At 33.0% G+C, this 21,089-nt stretch overlaps 1 protein-coding gene across 1 annotated transcript; it reads right to left on the bottom strand.

The window, feature by feature from the left end:
- Positions 1 to 1,183: 1,183 nt before the first annotated feature.
- LOC139871608 (protein argonaute 1-like) lies at positions 1,184 to 20,245 on the bottom strand. Its single transcript, XM_071859327.1, has 22 exons — positions 20,106 to 20,245; positions 7,833 to 8,578; positions 7,530 to 7,738; positions 7,292 to 7,441; positions 7,051 to 7,184; positions 6,854 to 6,963; positions 6,500 to 6,606; positions 6,256 to 6,394; positions 6,054 to 6,170; positions 5,749 to 5,856; positions 5,607 to 5,678; positions 4,835 to 4,957; positions 4,579 to 4,744; positions 3,968 to 4,227; positions 3,720 to 3,862; positions 3,275 to 3,337; positions 3,120 to 3,183; positions 2,897 to 3,032; positions 2,519 to 2,592; positions 2,058 to 2,152; positions 1,932 to 1,963; positions 1,184 to 1,614 (listed from the first exon to the last, which is right to left on the bottom strand). Exons 2-22 carry the CDS (start codon positions 8,568 to 8,570, stop codon positions 1,409 to 1,411), a joined length of 3,246 nt encoding a protein of 1,081 aa, XP_071715428.1. The 5' UTR covers positions 8,571 to 8,578; positions 20,106 to 20,245; the 3' UTR covers positions 1,184 to 1,408.
- Positions 20,246 to 21,089: the final 844 nt, after the last annotated feature.

Genomic DNA, 21,089 nt, shown 5'->3' with positions numbered 1-21,089 from the left:
GTCTATTATGTGTTTCGGTGTAGTTTGCTTCAATTCCTTAGCCTATTGATGATAAATTCTTGTTCTAATACAAATTATTATTTGAGTCAGTTATATCATTGATCCTGTGATTTACTTAAAATTATACCGGTATTTTTTTCCTTTTTAAAATTATACCGGTAGTCCCTGTGGAGTTACAGATGCCAGCCTTGATGAATGGATCAACAACCCAAGGCAATCGAGAAACCAAGTTGAAGGAAAAAGGAGTTACAGCAGGTCACAAGGGAGTTATAATTGTAGTTGTTCTTTTGAACTTTATTTGGTGTTTTTTGGGTTTGCTAATTTTTGGTATTCAAGTCTGCTACTAGTGGACTTTAGTGTATAAAGGAAGAACAACTGCTATATTTGTACCTGTTGAATATTAATACAAATCGAGCCTTCCAAAAAAAAAAAAAAAAAAGGCATGTGTTTTGATTATGATGACGATAATGACAATCATGTTTTGATTTCAATTAGGATGGGATTCGAATGTTTTTTCGTTTACCGAGTTTTGATGGGGATCGGGATATTTATCTAAGTATTGCTTTTATTATTAGATAAAAGATAAAAAGTAAATTTACATAATTGCTCATAATGTGGATTGTTCAATCCACATGTACTTATTTAACGATATGAGTCAACTGACCTTAACGTTAGATATAGGACCAATGCCTTGGGTTTTGGAAATCATACAGACTTTACCGGTATAATTTTAAAAGGAAAGGACTTCCCGTTAGTTTTGAATAAACCAACAGTATAAATATTATTTTTTTCACCAAAAAAAAAAAAAAAAAAAAACAATTAAAACTTTAATGAGTCCGTCGAGTGGACTCGCAATTATTATAAACATAAAAGGTACATCCCATCATTGAAGTATCAACAAGATAATGATATAAATATAAAAAGCCACTGTGTCAACTGTCAACTTAAGTGGAAAATGGAAAAATTCAACCTAACATTTTCGCTGAGAACCAAATGATGATAACTTTTTTATCCTTATGCAACTACCTACGACATTGTTATCATCTCACAAACTACAGCATGTTATTTGGCTTACAGTTTTAAAAACCCATCAATACTTTTGTGAACATACCTCTATATGTTCATCATAATAATAATAATAATGCAACCATGACACTATAACTGGCATTTGATGCATGCATAAACAGTATTTTCCAAAATGCAACCAATAAAGTCGAGCGCAAATGTCATAGCAAACAGGATAGCAATCAACATCAACAATTTAGGTTGGATAACACACCAGGAAGTTAAAAGTAAAATAAAGGACTAGAGAGATGATGCAATTTCAAGTACAAAAGTAGCAAGCAAAACACATCAAGCCAACAGTAGCAAAGTATGATCATCAAGTGATTCCATGTGAGATTGAAGTTTAGCAGTAAAACATGACCTGCTTCACATTATCCTTAAGCGCAGGGAGAGGTCTAACCGCAGCATTCGACCCTGGCCCACGCGTGCTCCTTGCACCCATCCCACGACCAGCAGCCCCACTTGTCATCGATCCACTATCTGATGTATCAGGCTCCATATAGAAACGTGCACGGAAGGCAGCCAGATGAGCGTAATAGGCCGGTGGTACTGTTCACACCATCAAACACAAACAAATATTAAACCCTAATATTTGAGAATGAATAGGGACAAACCAACTGCATTTAAAACGGGTGAAAGACTCCTATAGTGCAGTTCGAAATATATAGTTTTTGTTAATCATATTAAATAATTGTGTAGTAAAAAAACTAAACATTCGTACAACCTGGTCCGTTTTCACTATGTTACCTTCGGCAACAATTTGGGCTTGATAATTCAACAATTGTACAAATATGTGTTGGTTTTGCATCTCACCAAAAAAAAAACACTCAAAAACTTTTTAGAGAAACGTTCCAAGACGAACTTACCAATAGATACAGATCGAGTGCACCTAGCATACCTGTCAAAGTGAGAATAAACCAAAACTTAATTTATATTAAATAATAAAATAATGACAAGAATAATAAGTCAAATCATAGAATGAAAAGACGCACGTGTAACACAGGTTATTCGTGAGTGATTGTAGAGCATCAGCGCTAAACTTGTTCTCATCCCATAACACATGGTAATGAGCCGGACGACTTGTACCCTGTTCAAAAACAGATGCAGTCAAACCCTAGTCTCAGTCTAATTTGAACATGAAAAATAATAATAGCATGTGAGATTTGTAAGAATACAGATGTAACATGTTGCTGAAAATGATTATAGGGAAATAAAACTCATTTTTGAAAATAATTTGAACATGAAAAATAATAATAGCATGTGAGATTGTAAGAATACAGATGTAACATGTTGCTGAAAATGATTATAGGGAAATAAAACTCATTTTTGAAAATACCAGATGGTAACCATAGATTTCAGTATAAAGAAACTCATTTATAAAAATACCAATGGCATATTTTGATCATTCATTAAAATTAAAAACAAATTATAACAAAGTGCATAAAATATGTACTTGAATTCCGGCATGGCTGCACAAATAAAAATCAAACTCTGTTGGATGACATATCTTGGAGTCAACAACGGTGCCTGCAAAATTCCCAACACGCGAAATTAATTCGGATTGGACAGGCATACAATAAAAAGGAAGTATTGTAACAAAACATGATTGACAAAACTAAATGATTAAAAAAATAACAATTCTTGAATAAAAAATAATTAATGAGCTTTCAAAATTAGAATAGTTTTTATCAAAAAATCTTAGAAGTTATTTTAACATGATTGATAAAACTACACAAACAAGGAAATACAGCTTCTGAATTTACCCTTTTAACCTTCACAACCTTAACCCGGAATCCATTTATATTAATATTAATTAATAATTGAATTGTACCTGGCAGTATATTTCCACTCCTATCAGTAGCATTGCGATCACGATGGTTATCTGGAAACAATCTTGTGTGATGACGTTTTTGAACTACCACAAACGTTACGGGAGGCTGATAACCTGGCTCCAGGGATGCACATGCCTGATACACATGTTTTATTATAATGAATGCGCTAAGACTATAACTAATTACAGCATGAATTGAATTACACATGTCTAATATTATCACCTTACGAATTGCATCAAGTTCGTGCAGTAAGACTTGATAAAATTGACCCTCGCTAACACCATCCCTAGATTAACAGGTAGACATCATCTAAAAAGTTAGTTTACATAACTGAGTACTACTGAAGCATATAAATATTGAACAAGGAGATCAAATACCTGTAAAAAATAATTTTTTGTGGTTTTCTCCCAGTAGCTCTGTGGAAAGATACGAGCAGTTCCCTAATTGTTTTCATGCCAAAACAAAATTAGAAGTTATTTTCTAGATCATATTTAGCAAACCAATTTGTTGACTCAATAAACATGGACAAAAGGTGGCTATGGATCAACTTTTTTTAATCATACTTAACAAACTAACAATTATAAGAAGACATGCAATATAGAAGTTATTTTCTAGATCATATTTAGCAAACCAATTTGTTGACTCAATAAACATGGACAAAAGGTGGCTATGGATCAACTTTTTTTAATCATACTTAACAAACTAACAATTATAAGAAGATATGCAACATAGACAAAGAGCATACTAACCATTTTGACATGTTACCCAAACTAACCAATAAAACCAACCATATAAAAAATTACTAATAAAGAGCATACATACTTGATCATTCCACCGGTACATTTTCCTTTATGTGGGTCCTGCCACTCTTTGTATAGGTCCTGGATAAGTTCTTGACGATGGGCTTGTGCACAAACCAAACCAGCGTACTTTGTTATCTCAGGCCAATCTTGTGAAGCAACAACCTATACACCATGCAAATTCGAGTTACTTAATTTGAATCTATATGATATAAAATAAAAACATGTGTGTGTGTGGGGTTGTGTGAGCTGCAAGTTAGCATATCATACAGCTGCAATAGAAGGGCTTGAATCTTCCCCAGGATGGGGATGAGTGACATCAGCACCAAATATGATAGTAGGAACATCGCTAACAATAGGAATTCGACGTGAAATTGCATCACGAAGGACGGTGTTTCTTCCTCCAACTTTCACATTAATCTTCAAAGCAACATTTGCAAGGTACTGCTTGTTCATCTTAAACACATGTTTCGTGAGACAGCACTGAGAAATAATCCCAAGTTCAGTCTCACATATCCGTTTCAAGTCACCTACACAAAAATAGGAAAGAAAAACAATAAACATCACACTATTATGAGCCTGGACAAACACATACCATTTTACACTAATCTAGAGGGGACAACAAGCAATTCAGGGGTACAAACACTCTTCATTCCATATGTTATAAATTCCTAAGATCAAAATACTGTAAAAAAAAACAATAATAATTTTCTTTTCTAGAGGCTAAAAGTAGACAATGGCTTTTAACCCTATCCCTTTCGGCCCAAGGTAATAATAATTTTGACCTTTTTAAAACAGAACCCAACCCAAATCAACCAATTAATAGCTAAACGGGTCAAAACTGCCACCTCTACATGATATGAATGGTCAAAGTCAGATACCATAAAGGGACCCATTGTTATCAGGCAGAATGACAATCAGCAGATCAAGATCTTTTCTCTGAGGTTGGAGTTTCGTCATGGCATCATGGAAACGAGCTTTCAACATTTGTTCAACCCGATCAGGACGACCAGTAAGTGGTGGAAGCACAGGTTCGGGATTAAATGCCTGGAGTAGCAATATAATTTTTAAATGTAACTAATTAACTCAATGCTCATCCAAATTAAAAATCTTAAAAGTTGTAGATTCTTGACTTACCATGCCAGATATACTGCACATTTTGGCAAGTTCTTGGCAAAAAGAATAAGCCATATTATCTGGCACATTGCGGGCAAAATTTATGCAGATCCAGCTTGCAACTCTACCCCCATTCACCAATCTCTGCAACAAGTTTTTTAGTAAAACACATCGTTATGAATCTATAACTGTTTCTATAAGTAATCAGATAAGCTTGTACATATTTACACAGCAATACCAGAACTACATACTGTAGTACTGTATCATCTAAACAACACAAAACCAAATAACTACTGATAGGTAGTGACATTATTTAACAAACTAAGTTGGAAAAAAAAAACTAAGACGGAAGACTGAAACATGTAAATCAATTACCCCTGACCTATTGAATAAAGATGAAAAGGAATAACGCAAAAAGAGAGGAGCAACTCTTTTAATCAAGAGTGTAAAACACATAACCTCTAATCATTCTAATATACTAGCACAAAAAATAAAGAATAGAATGATCATATATTTACCAATTTTTTTAAGTATAAAATCATTGTACACATTTAAACAGCATACGCTCCGCTGACATTAAAAATAGATTGAAATTTTAAAACAGCATACGCTCCATTGACAGTAAAAAAAAGATTGAATTTTTAAGACTAGTTCTCAAACACAGACACCAGCAAACTCATTGGCTGTGTAAAAAAAAGAAAAGAACACCTATACAATCGCAAACATGTGCTGATGACATAAAATAGACATGCTAATGGGTAGTAAAGACATGAATATGGAATAAAGATTATACCTTATTCATCATATTCCATTGACCTACTTGAGGCAGACAATCCTTTTCACGGCCCGTGTCATGGTACTTGAGCTACAAAAGCAAAAATGAACAATCAATGAGCATTTACATAAAAGCAAATACACAAAAGATGTACACTAACCCAAGGAGGAGGCAAGATCCGAGCTTCAACAGAGGCTAGCTTTGGACTAATTTTTATGCCAAACTCCTTTGCATACTCATCATTAGCATAGTTATTTTGAGCCACAGTCTGCAGATGCATACATGACATCTCAGTAACCAACAAATTTACACAAGAGTGCAGTATTAATAAGAAAAATCTTTGCAACAGCAAGAAGAAAGAAAAAACAAAAAACAAGGGTGCATGACGGTCAAATTAACAAATAACAATAACAATAACAATTAACAAATAACATTAAAAAAAAAAAAGGTTAACTGAAACAGAACCTTTAAAATATCCCTCTCTCTGTCCTGAGGACGCTGACAAGTGACTTTAAGTAGTGTTGTAATCTGTTTCTCATTTAACCTCTTTGAGTACCTCTGACCCTCTACAATCTTACACACCTGACAATTTTTTTAAAATTGGAATATTTATTTAGTCTTGTTAAATCATCATTATAGAAGAAAAAAAATTAAGTTATTTACGAACCTCCATAGGTAAATAATTAGGTCTCTGAGTGTTTCCGACTTGCAGGCATGGCCATTGTAGGTGTCGGATTTCATAATTATAGGTCTCACGAAAGTACCCAACCACAGACTTCATTGTTCCGCTTTCATCCACTGGAAAACTGATATTTAAAAAAATAATAGATATTAGTGTTATAATTTATAATTGATGATGTAATCGATTTAAATACATGTGAGAACATTATAAACGAGTGACTGGTTCTTACTTAAGCTCTCTTGTAGCTTGAGGTGTTAAACCAGATATGCGATACTTCCGACGCATATTTCCACGGTGTGTTACTTCAACCCTGACTCCTCTTAATGCTTTTTTTATCTGGTACAAACAACATGAGCTAAAGGTTACCTAAATAGCTTCTCAACATTAATGAACGACATACAACAATAAAAGGTTAAGCAAATGCCTGTTCAACTTCAGATTTCATATATAGATTAAATGAGCTTTAAAGAAGTGAACTTTATTCTTTGTTTGGCAAATGCCTGTACATTTACTCCAAACCATTACCCTTAGAACCAATTAAACCATCCCAACACAATAATGTCAATTTGATACAAGATCTAACCTTGACCCGATCAGAATCAGATAATGGTCTAGCTGTAACATCCCTGTTTAGGAGCTGAGTAACAAATTCAATCACGGGCAGTGGCTCGATGAAAGAAGTTGAAGACATGTCTGTACCACAACAAAATCAAATGAAAAGCTTAGTGAAACAAATTTCATGACACATAAATAAAAGTTATATTTTTATAACATACGAACCAATATTAAGAGACAGTCCCATCTGAGTAGGACGTATGCTTTGATAGAACCCACGCCAGCTTTCAAGCCCATCGCCCAATCGTTGCGGCTCACCCAAGTTAGGGTGATAGAAGGATCTGCCCACTGGTGTGTACCTAAAATATAAACAATAGATTATAATATTACAGGATTAATTTGGTTAAAAATTACGAATAAATAAAAAAATAAAAAATAAAAGCATATATAAAATTAACATCCTTACTCTTTAGTAGGCAACTCTCGAAGAACAATATCTAGCACCTGAAGTGCTTCTTGTGGTGCGTCAGCCTGTCTTCCCTCTAAAAACATTCTTAAGTGATGCAAGTCAGCGCGTGAAGCAAATTTGATTGCAACTTTAAATTCCCTTTCTCTCCTGAATCAAGAACATAAACGATTGTTAATATAAAGCAGTTCATTAATACATATAAGCAGAAGCAATTTAACCAATCAAAATGTGTGACCTGGCACCGCCTGATCCATCATCATCATCAAGCAGAGTAATTTTAAAATCTTTAGACACAAAAGGAAGAGCTCCAGCTGTATACAGACTCTTTCTTCCATCGTATGCAGGAAGACGTTTTCCAAGATGAGAAACCTTGTAAAGTTTCACCAACTGTGCAATCACGGCCCGGTTCACACCACGAGAGGTCACTTCAGGGGTGATAGTAACCTACTCACATCACAAAATGATTAGGAAATCAAAAGTCAAACTATAAGTCAAACACTACAGAACAATTAAAAACCAAACCAGTTTAAAAACTCACATCATACTGGTGCAAATCCTTGTCAGGCAATTCAGCAAAGAAATGGTTGGCCTTAACAATGCACCTTGTTCCTGCATTACCTTTTCCTGGCCTTAGAGGAAACTTCAATGCCTTGCTAGAGGATGGTGGGCCTTGAAGTGACTCTTCTTTCTGGATAGAGAGCTGAGCTAATTCCTCCTGGACCACTTCAGTAACAGGCGATTTTCCAGATGATGAAGCGACCCCGGGTTGCTGGGGAACCTGTGTTGCTTGGTGCAGCTCGGGAGTTGGTGTAATCGAGGGTGCAGACCCAACACCACGCTGAAATGGTGCAGTCTGTTGTTGTTGGATTGGTCCAGCAGGATACTGTTGTGGGGCCATGCCGCCACGTGGGGGTCCACCAGAAGTGGACGGCCCACGTGGACCCCAGCCTCTACCTCCTTGAGGTGCCGGTCCTCCCTGTCCTTGGTATGGACCCCGTGGTCCCTGGCCACCTCGTCCTTGACCTTGATAGCCGCCCTGGTGCTGTGGTTGTTGTGGCCGATGCTGTTGTGGTCGCTGTTGTTGTGGTGGCGGTTGTTGTGGTCGCTGTTGTTGTGGTGGCGGTTGTTGTGGTCGCGGTTGATGTGGCGGCTGTGGTTGTGGCGGTTGTGGTTGTGCTGGCGGTGGTTGAGCTCGAGTGGCTTGTGCAGCAGTAACTTGTTGTGACTCGGAACTCTCACCTTGAACAGGACGTTCAGTTCTCCTCTTCCTCACCATGATCACAGCTAAAACAAGTAAAACATTAATTACAGTTTCATGAATAACATAATTAAGATCACTTATATAACGACCCTCATTTTTCCATTCTATATTTTTCCAATATTAAAAGCCCAAACAATATAATTAAAACTTAATGATTAAACTTTAATCAACAATTGTTAAGTGTTAAGAGTTAGAAAACATATTAATTAACTTTGTACAAAAATTGACAAGTTAATAAAAGATGAAAATAATAAACTGTTAGTCGACACTCACTGCTAATTAAAATTTATGCATTTATGTAATATTATAACTAATAACCTATAAGTAATAAATAAAAAGTGACATTTATATAAATAATAAAACAATTAGGAACTAAATATATACAAGTCATGAATTAGTAAAAAGAAAATAATACTTATCATGTAGTAAATGTAAAAATAATAATAATAATAATAATAATAGTAATAATAATGAGACTAAAAAAATCTTACATCCTTATGTTGACTAAAAATAAAGTGTAAACTAGTACATCCTTATGTTGACTAATTATAAACTAGTACCACCTATTGTTGACTAAAAATTATAAAACAAAATAAAATCATTAATTAGAACATCCTTATGTTGACTAACACTCTAATACTTGCACTATATAAACACCTAGTTTCTCATTCACAAATCACACCAAAATCCTCTCTCAAAAACAATCTCTCCCTCTCCTTCTCTTGTGGTATTCGGATCTTCAAGCTTGTTCTTCGTGTTCTTCAAGAATCTTCAAGGAGTTCTTCAAGATTTTCAAGGCTTTGATCTTCCATCTTCATCGTGTTCATCGTGTTCATCTTTTCTTTGTTAATTATCTTGAATCTTCAAAGGTATAACATAAACCCTAAACTATTTACATAAACTTTGATCTTTGATAATTCATATTCATATTATAAACTTGTTATTCATAAGTATATACATAAACACACCTAGATTTATATATACATATATACATGTAGAAAAAATATTTATATATATATATATATATATATATATATATATATATATATATATATATATATATATACATATATATACGAATTATATATACATATACATATTAAAACCTTAAACCCTAATTACACCTAAACTATAATTCTTAAACCCTAATTAATTAAACTCTAAACATTTATGAAACCCTAGGACATTAATTACTAAACCCTAGTTATTAATTACTACTTTAATTAACTAACCCTAATTAATGAAACCCTAATACTACTTATACTAGTACTTAACATGTATACACTATTACTATTACTAGCACCTATAACCTACTAATTATATTGTAGCACAAAAACATTTTGGGATATGTATTAGAGATGTATAGATCTTCGAACTTTCTTGACGAATGGTTTCTACGAGATTCTAGGCAGAGGGTTTAGATTTCCGATTTAAAGGGTCCTATGGCTCAAGCCCCTAGATCTAAATTAGCCATTCGAAGGGAAAGGGGTGATTGGAAGCTTATCTAATACGGCAAGTATCCTAAAATGGAAACACTCATAAAAGTAGAAACTCTCTAGTCATAGAAACTTAGTAAAATAAGAAACTTTCTAAAAATAGGAACTTTATAAAAATAGTAACTTACTAGGAATAGAAACTTAGTAAAACAAACTATACTTAAACACATACTTAAACTTAAACATGGGCAAAACACTTAACTACTCTTAAATGTCAATAGGTTGACTTTCCTGCTCACTCGTTTAACTCTCTATTCCGAGGAATAACTCTCTTTACTTACTAAGGTGAATTTCATAGCCCCACTTTTTACTATTTCATTACTGTTTTGAAACTATGGGGTGAGACACATGCTTGCTTTTAAATTTTTAACATGCAATATTTTAATAACTGTTTTACAATATTTATATACGTGAATTTCATAGCCCCACTTTTTACTATTTCATTACTGTTTTGAAACTATGGGGTGAGACACATGCTTGCTTTTAAATTTTTAACATGCAATATTTTAATAACTGTTTTACAATATTTATATACGTGAATTTCATAGCCCCACTTTTTACTATTTCATTACTGTTTTGAAACTATGGGGTGAGACACATGCTTGCTTTTAAATTTTTAACATGCATTATTTTAATAACAGTTTTACAATATTTATATACGTGAATTTCATAGCCCCACTTTTTACTATTTCATTACTGTTTTGAAACTATGGGGTGAGACACATGCTTGCTTTTAAATTTTTAACATGCATTATTTTAATAACAGTTTTACAATATTTATATACATGAATTCATAGCCCCACTTTTTACTGTTTCATAACTGTTTTATAACTTTTGGGGTGAGAATACATGCATAACTTTTATAACTGTTTTACACGTATTAACTATTAAACTGTGATATGTTGGGCTATGACCAGCAAGCCCCCAACCGATAAGTATAAACGATAACTTGTTACGGGGTAAACTTGAAAGTCTAGTCTAAATATCAGTACTTACACGTATCTACTATTAAACTGTGATATGTTGGGCTATGACCAGCAAGCCCCCAACCGACAAGTATAAACGATAACTTGACACGGGGTAAACTTGAAAGTCTAGTCTAAATATCAGTACCAACTGTTAAAACTATGCTATACCCGGCTATGTCCGACTAAGTCCCTACAGTGATATTTTTAAGTGCTGCGGCATGCTTATTTATTGGGGGTAGGCCTATCGGGAGTAACGTCCCCGATACATTTGACTCAGTCTTTGTATTACTTGATAATGAAATTTAAACCGACAAGGACAGACACAACTTGTCATGGGGCAAACTTGAACGTTTAGTCTAAATATCACGCACTGGCATAACTTTTGGATCTGCGAGATCTACTTTTTGATCCTGCGGGAGATCAACTTTACAACTAAATCTTGTGGTCTAAAAACAACGATAACTACTTTTGTTAAACCTATGAACTTCACTCAACCTTTTTGGTTGACACTTTAGCATGTTTTGTCTCAGGTGCTGTTTGATTCAAGCTTTCTTATCTACTACTTATGTGATGCTACTTGGACTTAGGATCAAGAGATATCGCATTTATTACTTCTGCATATGAACAATTACTTTATCGTTATTTCCATTATTGTAACGACAGTTCATTTTCCGCTGCATACTCAATAAAGTTAAATTTTCTCATTTAGTATTGTTCTCGTATTATAATATGTTGGTTTATTTAACATTAGTAACGTTTCTTCCAGACCCTATTGGGAGGACGTTACAGATTGGTATCAGAGCATAACCAGACTGTTATAGAGAACCAGGATTGCATTTTTATGTGTGCCTTACTTGCTAGCTAGGGTGCCTTAGCAATCTAGGAAACTATAACCTTTCCTGCCTTACACTTAAAGCACTTAGGATTGCCTTATAATCTTAACAATCATGCTTTACCAAACTTGACTTAAAGATTCTAATCAAAGTCTCTTTCCTAATGTAGGACTACAACTTTTCTTGACCATAGTGCCTTTAATTGTTGCCTTTAACTGTTAAATGCTACACTATACTTTAGAAACTTTACTTATCTTAGAATGCCGAGCTAATCTAAGAACTCTGCTCACTTTCCTGAGTACTATCCAATTACACCACCGCATCTAAATGCGACACAATGATTTCAGAAATTCTTGACATTCATAAGTCATCTATCATGGTTATGTGTATTACATTTGTATTACATGAAATATTATCCATGATTTTGAAACTCTTATAATTGTTACTACTCACACACAAACGTATATAACTCCCTGTTATATCACGTACCTATATGCCTTATGCCTTTATGCATCGGTTTGTGAATCGAAAAATGTCATTGGGTTATCACAGTATACGAATTGAAAGTCTTTAATCAAAAGATTATTAGATTACATACTTATCACTTTATGATCTCGACACGTCATACTGCCATTATTAAAGTATAGACACATCATATCTTATTATATCTTATCGTATCTATCCCAATAGATTTTGTCTAACACTTTTCCTAAATTCCCTCCGTAAATTACGGAAATCTTTTTGCTATATACACGTATTCGAGGAGACGAATATATCATCCAGTATTCAACACTAATCTCATATCAAAAACTCTAATTCCAAACACATAATATGGATTCCTCGAACTCTTCGAGCTCCAATGGCAGCGTAACCGGAATGAACCAACCAATCAGCCATCATCTATTTTGGATGAATTGGGGATGGGTTCGTAGTAAACTTAATCAATGGAGACAAGAAGAAGGTGATCCCTTCCACCAACCGAATTCACCTCTTGGTGAAGAACCTGAAGCACTTACTGGCGAACCCGTTCGAAACACTATTTTCACCCTCATTTCCAGGATATCCAGTCACGAATATATAATATCTAAAATTTTAGATCTTATTCATCCACTTGTCCGAACCGCCAATCATCCTGGAATAATAGAAGAAGTCAACGAGCTTCGCGCTCGAGTAGTGGCTCTGGAGAATATGGTGCGAAACCTACGAACACCAGCAGCAGCACCAGCAGCATAACCAGTACCACCAGTACCATTCGCATCACCACCAACATCACCACCAACATCACCAGCTTCACCAACAACAACATCCGCATTCCATGCCTCAACATCACACTCAGTACCTCAAACATCAACATCATACGCCCCATAGATACCAAGGAATATTATTAATAATGAGTTAAGATGTATTGACTCATTCTTCCTGAAGAATTACATATGTATACTTTATATATATGGATTGGAACAATAATAAATCTTTTCGTACTAAGCTATTACGTGTGAATCTTAACTAGTATGTACTACATGGTTAATTTATATCACAATATGCTATGATGTACATCTTTTGTTAATAACTTAACAATCGTTAATCATTGCTTCAACACAATAAACTCCATTTCGTAATAAACCAAGTGTATTACTCAAATACATGATTGATTGTATACTTTAATTTTCGATGTACTCGAAACTTTCTAGAAAACATCATTAGTGCCTTATGAATTTCACAAGAATTCCACGAGCACCAACATCATATACCGAAGTATATCAATAACAATGAACGATGAAGTATTGATTCATAACTTCATTAGTGAAATATTTCACGACAATTATGAAATCTCTAAGGTTTTGGAGATTATTTATTCTCGTTTCAATAGCAAATCAAATGAGTTTAATATCATATTAACTCATTAAAACCATGATTACATCTGAAGAATACATATATGAACGTATATCTTCTTTTTTGTACAAACTGTTAATTGTGAAAAATATTTTAACGGGTAGGTAAAACCCGAGAGATATTCATATCTCATATAAATATATTACATTGTACATTCTTCCATTCTGATTCAACAGTGGTTAACTATACTACTTACATTCACATGATATATGTATATGTTCACCAAAGAACAACCATTTTCATACTAATTCAGTTACATATTCTGATTTTGACATATCGGAACTTAAGTAAAGCTTTAGCAAGTGTTATCTTCCTAAAGATCACTACATTCATGAATTATATTCATTCGTATTCTATGATGAATTATCACATCAAACCACCGAACTTACCATTCCTTACTTTTGAAAATCACAACATTTCTTCGTCAACCGTTAGATCTATTGATGGATGCATCTTACGCTTAAACACTTCAAATTCAAAATTCTTGAAAACATCCTTTGAATCTTGACGATCGCAATCAGCGTTTAATCATCTAAAAACGAAATTTCTTGAAACCATCTCGGATTGACAACCGATGATTCAAATATGGCTGCATTAAATGCAGAGAAAATAGAAAAATTGTAGATGGTCTTAAGGGCTAACAGTTTGATAATAAAGAATGGTACGTTGGAAAAGCTCAAAAGAAAATTTGGAACTGAAAAACGGATTGAGCTAACCATGGAGGAGACCAAGGACAAACACAAGGGCCAAACCCTATAGAATCTAGGTAATTCTGGATCCGGTAAAATCTTTAGAGAATATCTTGCTCCGAAGTCATGTTAAAAGCTTGCGGAAAATTTTTCTTCATCAACTTTCGAACTTAGAAATTCCAAAATATCATCATAAATATCCTCTATATTTCGGAAGATGTCTTCATAACGATTCATGTCCGCAATTAAGTATCTCTTTGCGATATCTTTATAAAGGAAACTGTTTTAGTTTCTATATTCTGTAAAATTCGAGTTTAAATTATAAATGCTTTGAAGAAGTGTTGGGAATTGAAGCATGAGTTAGTATAATATAATGACGTCAGGCCAACGTGATTATATTACAGTAAGTCATGCTAAGTTTTTAATGGAAGATGATGATTCATAGATTTTATAATCATCATTTTCCATGTTACACGACTCTTACATTCTATTTAACCTCTAAACATATCAAGAAAATATTTTTCTTGACGATTCGGTCTTTTCCGGATATTCTGGTAATATGACAAATCAAATCGTGCTATTACCTTTCCTTTCTACTTTATATATTATGATCATTCGAAACTTCATACCTATGAATTCTGGACCATTACTCGCTTGACTTGAAGTCGGGAAGAAGAAACAAAAGCATAAAGCTCCGACATATAAGGGAAAATATAAAGCCCGATAACGACTCCGAAATTACAAACCGTGTATATCAATGCGTATAGCAATATAAAGACACGGGATAATTAAAAACACTATAACCCCAAGGGCATAGTAGAAGTAAACAGATTCCTCTGGCAGTAAAAGAAAAAGAAGAATGACTGCATAGATGGTCAATATAATAACCAGGATCAGAACTGGATTAAGCATTTTCTTAATCTTTTGGAAGTTTGAATTGAGAAAGAAAGTATTGAAGTGGTGAAGATAATGAAACGAAAGAAGCTAATTTATAGCAAAATTCCAAACACATCAATCGAGGCAAATCACCGCATTTAATCAAACAAATCTCAAAATTTCGTAAATACCGGAGAATCAAATCTTATAGAGTACGAAGATTTCCTTTAATTCCTTGAATTCCGGAAATCAATCGTGACTACGTCAAAAGTTAAGGCGAACATTTAATTTTCTCATTTCACTCTTTTATGATAGCTTCATTTATACTCTTCCTATAAACGAATCGTTTTATCCATATTATTCAATAGTGATAAAACTTTATTTTTCAACTTATATTCATCATTAAAATATTCTTGTTGTAAACAATGAAGATCTCTATCAAATTTCATGACTGTGATTTTCACGAACTCCTCTTTGTTTGTCTGCCCTAATATTGTGGCATAAAATGCTCAAGGTTTTAAATGAGCTCAATACTATTCATAACACATTTCATGTATCCAATTTACTGAAATGACTTGTATAACATCATCATTTTGAATGATATTCGCATTAATGATAAAATGCACTTCGTTGAATAACCTATAGAAATCATGGAAGGAGAGGTCAAACAAACGCGTAAAAGCAATATACCTATCGTTAAAGTCCGTTGGAATTCGCGTAGAGGCCCCGAATATACCTGGGAACACAAAGACCATATGAAACGGAAATATCCCCATCTCTTCTCAACTGCTGATGCAAACGAGGAAACTACCTAAAAACTTCGGGACGAAGTTTTCAATAACGGGGAGGTACTATAACGACCCTCATTTTTCCATTCTATATTTTTCCAATATTAAAAGCCCAAACAATATAATTAAAACTTAATGATTAAACTTTAATCAACAATTGTTAAGTGTTAAGAGTTAGAAAACATATTAATTAACTTTGTACAAAAATTGACAAGTTAATAAAAGATGAAAATAATAAACTGTTAGTCGACACTCACTGCTAATTAAAATTTATGCATTTATGTAATATTATAACTAATAACCTATAAGTAATAAATAAAAAGTGACATTTATATAAATAATAAAACAATTAGGAACTAAATATATACAAGTCATGAATTAGTAAAAAGAAAATAATACTTATCATGTAGTAAATGTAAAAATAATAATAATAATAATAATAATAGTAATAATAATGAGACTAAAAAAATCTTACATCCTTATGTTGACTAAAAATAAAGTGTAAACTAGTACATCCTTATGTTGACTAATTATAAACTAGTACCACCTATTGTTGACTAAAAATTATAAAACAAAATAAAATCATTAATTAGAACATCCTTATGTTGACTAACACTCTAATACTTGCACTATATAAACACCTAGTTTCTCATTCACAAATCACACCAAAATCCTCTCTCAAAAACAATCTCTCCCTCTCCTTCTCTTGTGGTATTCGGATCTTCAAGCTTGTTCTTCGTGTTCTTCAAGAATCTTCAAGGAGTTCTTCAAGATTTTCAAGGCTTTGATCTTCCATCTTCATCGTGTTCATCGTGTTCATCTTTTCTTTGTTAATTATCTTGAATCTTCAAAGGTATAACATAAACCCTAAACTATTTACATAAACTTTGATCTTTGATAATTCATATTCATATTATAAACTTGTTATTCATAAGTATATACATAAACACACCTAGATTTATATATACATATATACATGTAGAAAAAATATTTATATATATATATATATATATATATATATATATATATATATATATATATATATATATATATATATATATACATATATATACGAATTATATATACATATACATATTAAAACCTTAAACCCTAATTACACCTAAACTATAATTCTTAAACCCTAATTAATTAAACTCTAAACATTTATGAAACCCTAGGACATTAATTACTAAACCCTAGTTATTAATTACTACTTTAATTAACTAACCCTAATTAATGAAACCCTAATACTACTTATACTAGTACTTAACATGTATACACTATTACTATTACTAGCACCTATAACCTACTAATTATATTGTAGCACAAAAACATTTTGGGATATGTATTAGAGATGTATAGATCTTCGAACTTTCTTGACGAATGGTTTCTACGAGATTCTAGGCAGAGGGTTTAGATTTCCGATTTAAAGGGTCCTATGGCTCAAGCCCCTAGATCTAAATTAGCCATTCGAAGGGAAAGGGGTGATTGGAAGCTTATCTAATACGGCAAGTATCCTAAAATGGAAACACTCATAAAAGTAGAAACTCTCTAGTCATAGAAACTTAGTAAAATAAGAAACTTTCTAAAAATAGAAACTTTATAAAAATAGTAACTTACTAGGAATAGAAACTTAGTAAAACAAACTATACTTAAACACATACTTAAACTTAAACATGGGCAAAACACTTAACTACTCTTAAATGTCAATAGGTTGACTTTCCTGCTCACTCGTTTAACTCTCTATTCCGAGGAATAACTCTCTTTACTTACTAAGGTGAATTTCATAGCCCCACTTTTTACTATTTCATTACTGTTTTGAAACTATGGGGTGAGACACATGCTTGCTTTTAAATTTTTAACATGCAATATTTTAATAACTGTTTTACAATATTTATATACGTGAATTTCATAGCCCCACTTTTTACTATTTCATTACTGTTTTGAAACTATGGGGTGAGACACATGCTTGCTTTTAAATTTTTAACATGCAATATTTTAATAACTGTTTTACAATATTTATATACGTGAATTTCATAGCCCCACTTTTTACTATTTCATTACTGTTTTGAAACTATGGGGTGAGACACATGCTTGCTTTTAAATTTTTAACATGCAATATTTTAATAACTGTTTTACAATATTTATATACGTGAATTTCATAGCCCCACTTTTTACTATTTCATTACTGTTTTGAAACTATGGGGTGAGACACATGCTTGCTTTTAAATTTTTAACATGCATTATTTTAATAACAGTTTTACAATATTTATATACGTGAATTTCATAGCCCCACTTTTTACTATTTCATTACTGTTTTGAAACTATGGGGTGAGACACATGCTTGCTTTTAAATTTTTAACATGCAATATTTTAATAACTGTTTTACAATATTTATATACATGAATTCATAGCCCCACTTTTTACTGTTTCATAACTGTTTTATAACTTTTGGGGTGAGAATACATGCATAACTTTTATAACTGTTTTACACGTATTAACTATTAAACTGTGATATGTTGGGCTATGACCAGCAAGCCCCCAACCGATAAGTATAAACGATAACTTGTTACGGGGTAAACTTGAAAGTCTAGTCTAAATATCAGTACTTACACGTATCTACTATTAAACTGTGATATGTTGGGCTATGACCAGCAAGCCCCCAACCGACAAGTATAAACGATAACTTGACACGGGGTAAACTTGAAAGTCTAGTCTAAATATCAGTACCAACTGTTAAAACTATGCTATACCCGGCTATGTCCGACTAAGTCCCTACAGTGATATTTTTAAGTGCTGCGGCATGCTTATTTATTGGGGGTAGGCCTATCGGGAGTAACGTCCCCGATACATTTGACTCAGTCTTTGTATTACTTGATAATGAAATTTAAACCGACAAGGACAGACACAACTTGTCATGGGGCAAACTTGAACGTTTAGTCTAAATATCACGCACTGGCATAACTTTTGGATCTGCGAGATCTACTTTTTGATCCTGCGGGAGATCAACTTTACAACTAAATCTTGTGGTCTAAAAACAACGATAACTACTTTTGTTAAACCTATGAACTTCACTCAACCTTTTTGGTTGACACTTTAGCATGTTTTGTCTCAGGTGCTGTTTGATTCAAGCTTTCTTATCTACTACTTATGTGATGCTACTTGGACTTAGGATCAAGAGATATCGCATTTATTACTTCTGCATATGAACAATTACTTTATCGTTATTTCCATTATTGTAACGACAGTTCATTTTCCGCTGCATACTCAATAAAGTTAAATTTTCTCATTTAGTATTGTTCTCGTATTATAATATGTTGGTTTATTTAACATTAGTAACGTTTCTTCCAGACCCTATTGGGAGGACGTTACAACTTAAAAACTTAAAAACACCATAATCAGAATGGAATATGCATCAGAAAATTATCTATGTTTCTGAAAAATATTAAGTTTTACAAAATTAACACATTAACGACGTATTAACCATTTTGACTTTCTACAAACCCCAAGTCAAAATCAATTATATTAACATATACTATTGTGCGTGTATATGTATATCAAAAATAAAAGAGAATGATAAAAACAAATATAATAGAAACATGCATTACAAGAAAGGAATCCGAACCCAAAATTCATGAAATTTTTTCAGAGAATCTAAAACAAAAATGAATACATGATGTCACGATTTTTAACAAAAATGAAAGGAAGATCAACACATGAACAAATAAGAAATTAAGTCCAGAAACGTAAAATCAAAGGAAGAAAAAGCAAAAAAAATCTAACAAAAAACCCTAACCACCAAATGGATACCCTAAAAATTAACAAAATCACAAATTCCGTCGATATAAAGTAACAAAAAAAAAAAACAATTAAACACGTAAAGAAGAAGATCAACACGATCGAGGTTAGAATCCTCAGTTAAATACAAAATATCACAGATCTAACAAAGATAATCACCGTAAACAGTGTATTAACCCTAAAATTGATCACTGTAAACATAATTGTACCTGAAGAAAGAACTTCAAATATCTGCTTAGCGACAGAAAAACAATATTATGATCGATATCAACTTGCAGCAATAATGGCAGTTTCAACCAATGATTTGTGTATGGTGAAGCGTTTATATAATAAGAGTAAGAGTATGAGCAGTTTGCTTTTTTATTTTTATTTAATTTTTTATTTTCTTTTATAAAAAAAGGAGTTGTTAGAATGAAAAGCCCAACAAAATTACAAACGGGTCTACTATCATCGAACACAGTGGCAGGTCTAAGAAAATGACAACTCACTTTGGAGTTTAGATATGAACCGGGCCCTGGGTTTGACCCGTATTTCAGTCTCTTCTTTGTTTTCTTTTTCCGTTTTATTGTCCTTTTGTTATGTTAACAAGATAAAACGAGTGATAGCACTTGTACAGATCCTTAATATTCGGGACTCGTTCATCAAAAAAAAATTATCCGTCAATACATGTTTACCCGTCAACGAGTATTTCTTCGTGTCCATGACCAGCAGACAAACGGGTTTTCAAGCATATATACGTTAAAATTGACTCACTTAATCATCTTTCATTCATGACTTCCTACAACATTAAATTCTTGAAATCATCCATGAACACATATTCATATGGAACGGCGGATCTACAATACATTCACTGTTAGCACGAACTACAAGTGAAATACGCTATGCAATGAAAGAATTTTGGACTTTTAACTTGTAATACCACTGGATAATGTAAATTTTTTCGAGTGACACCATTTAATAGCACCTACTACTCCAACAATCGCAAGTAATACAAATTGCTATGTGATATCCGTGAATATAAATGTGGATCATTCGGTCCGCGACTCTGTGTTGTATATATATAATTTTTAGTTTTATCTAAAGAAATAACATATAAATACTACGGAGTATACGACATGCACAAATATGATATATTGTAATGATAAACAGACAACGGATACCCGCATGAGATCCGCCAACGGGTATAAAATTTT

The sequence above is a fragment of the Rutidosis leptorrhynchoides genome, chromosome 10 (assembly GCF_046630445.1).
Source record: "Rutidosis leptorrhynchoides isolate AG116_Rl617_1_P2 chromosome 10, CSIRO_AGI_Rlap_v1, whole genome shotgun sequence".
Classification (NCBI taxonomy): domain Eukaryota; kingdom Viridiplantae; phylum Streptophyta; class Magnoliopsida; order Asterales; family Asteraceae; genus Rutidosis; species Rutidosis leptorrhynchoides.
The sequence above is the reverse complement of the archived record's forward strand: the minus strand, read 5'-3'. Positions and strand labels throughout refer to the sequence as shown.

What these genes read in the sequence shown, in the direction of transcription:
- LOC139871608 (XM_071859327.1), bottom strand. Translation starts at nt 8,570, where the DNA reads ATGGTGAGGAAGAGGAGAACTGAACGTCCTGTTCAAGGTGAGAGTTCC. An exon ending in CTGATTCTGATCGGGTCAAG is followed by an intron (nt 6,607 to 6,853) that starts GTTAGATCTTGT and finishes TGTTTGTACCAG; the next exon opens with ATAAAAAAAGCATTAAGAGG. An exon ending in AACTTGATGCAATTCGTAAG is followed by an intron (nt 3,033 to 3,119) that starts GTGATAATATTA and finishes CATGTGTATCAG; the next exon opens with GCATGTGCATCCCTGGAGCC.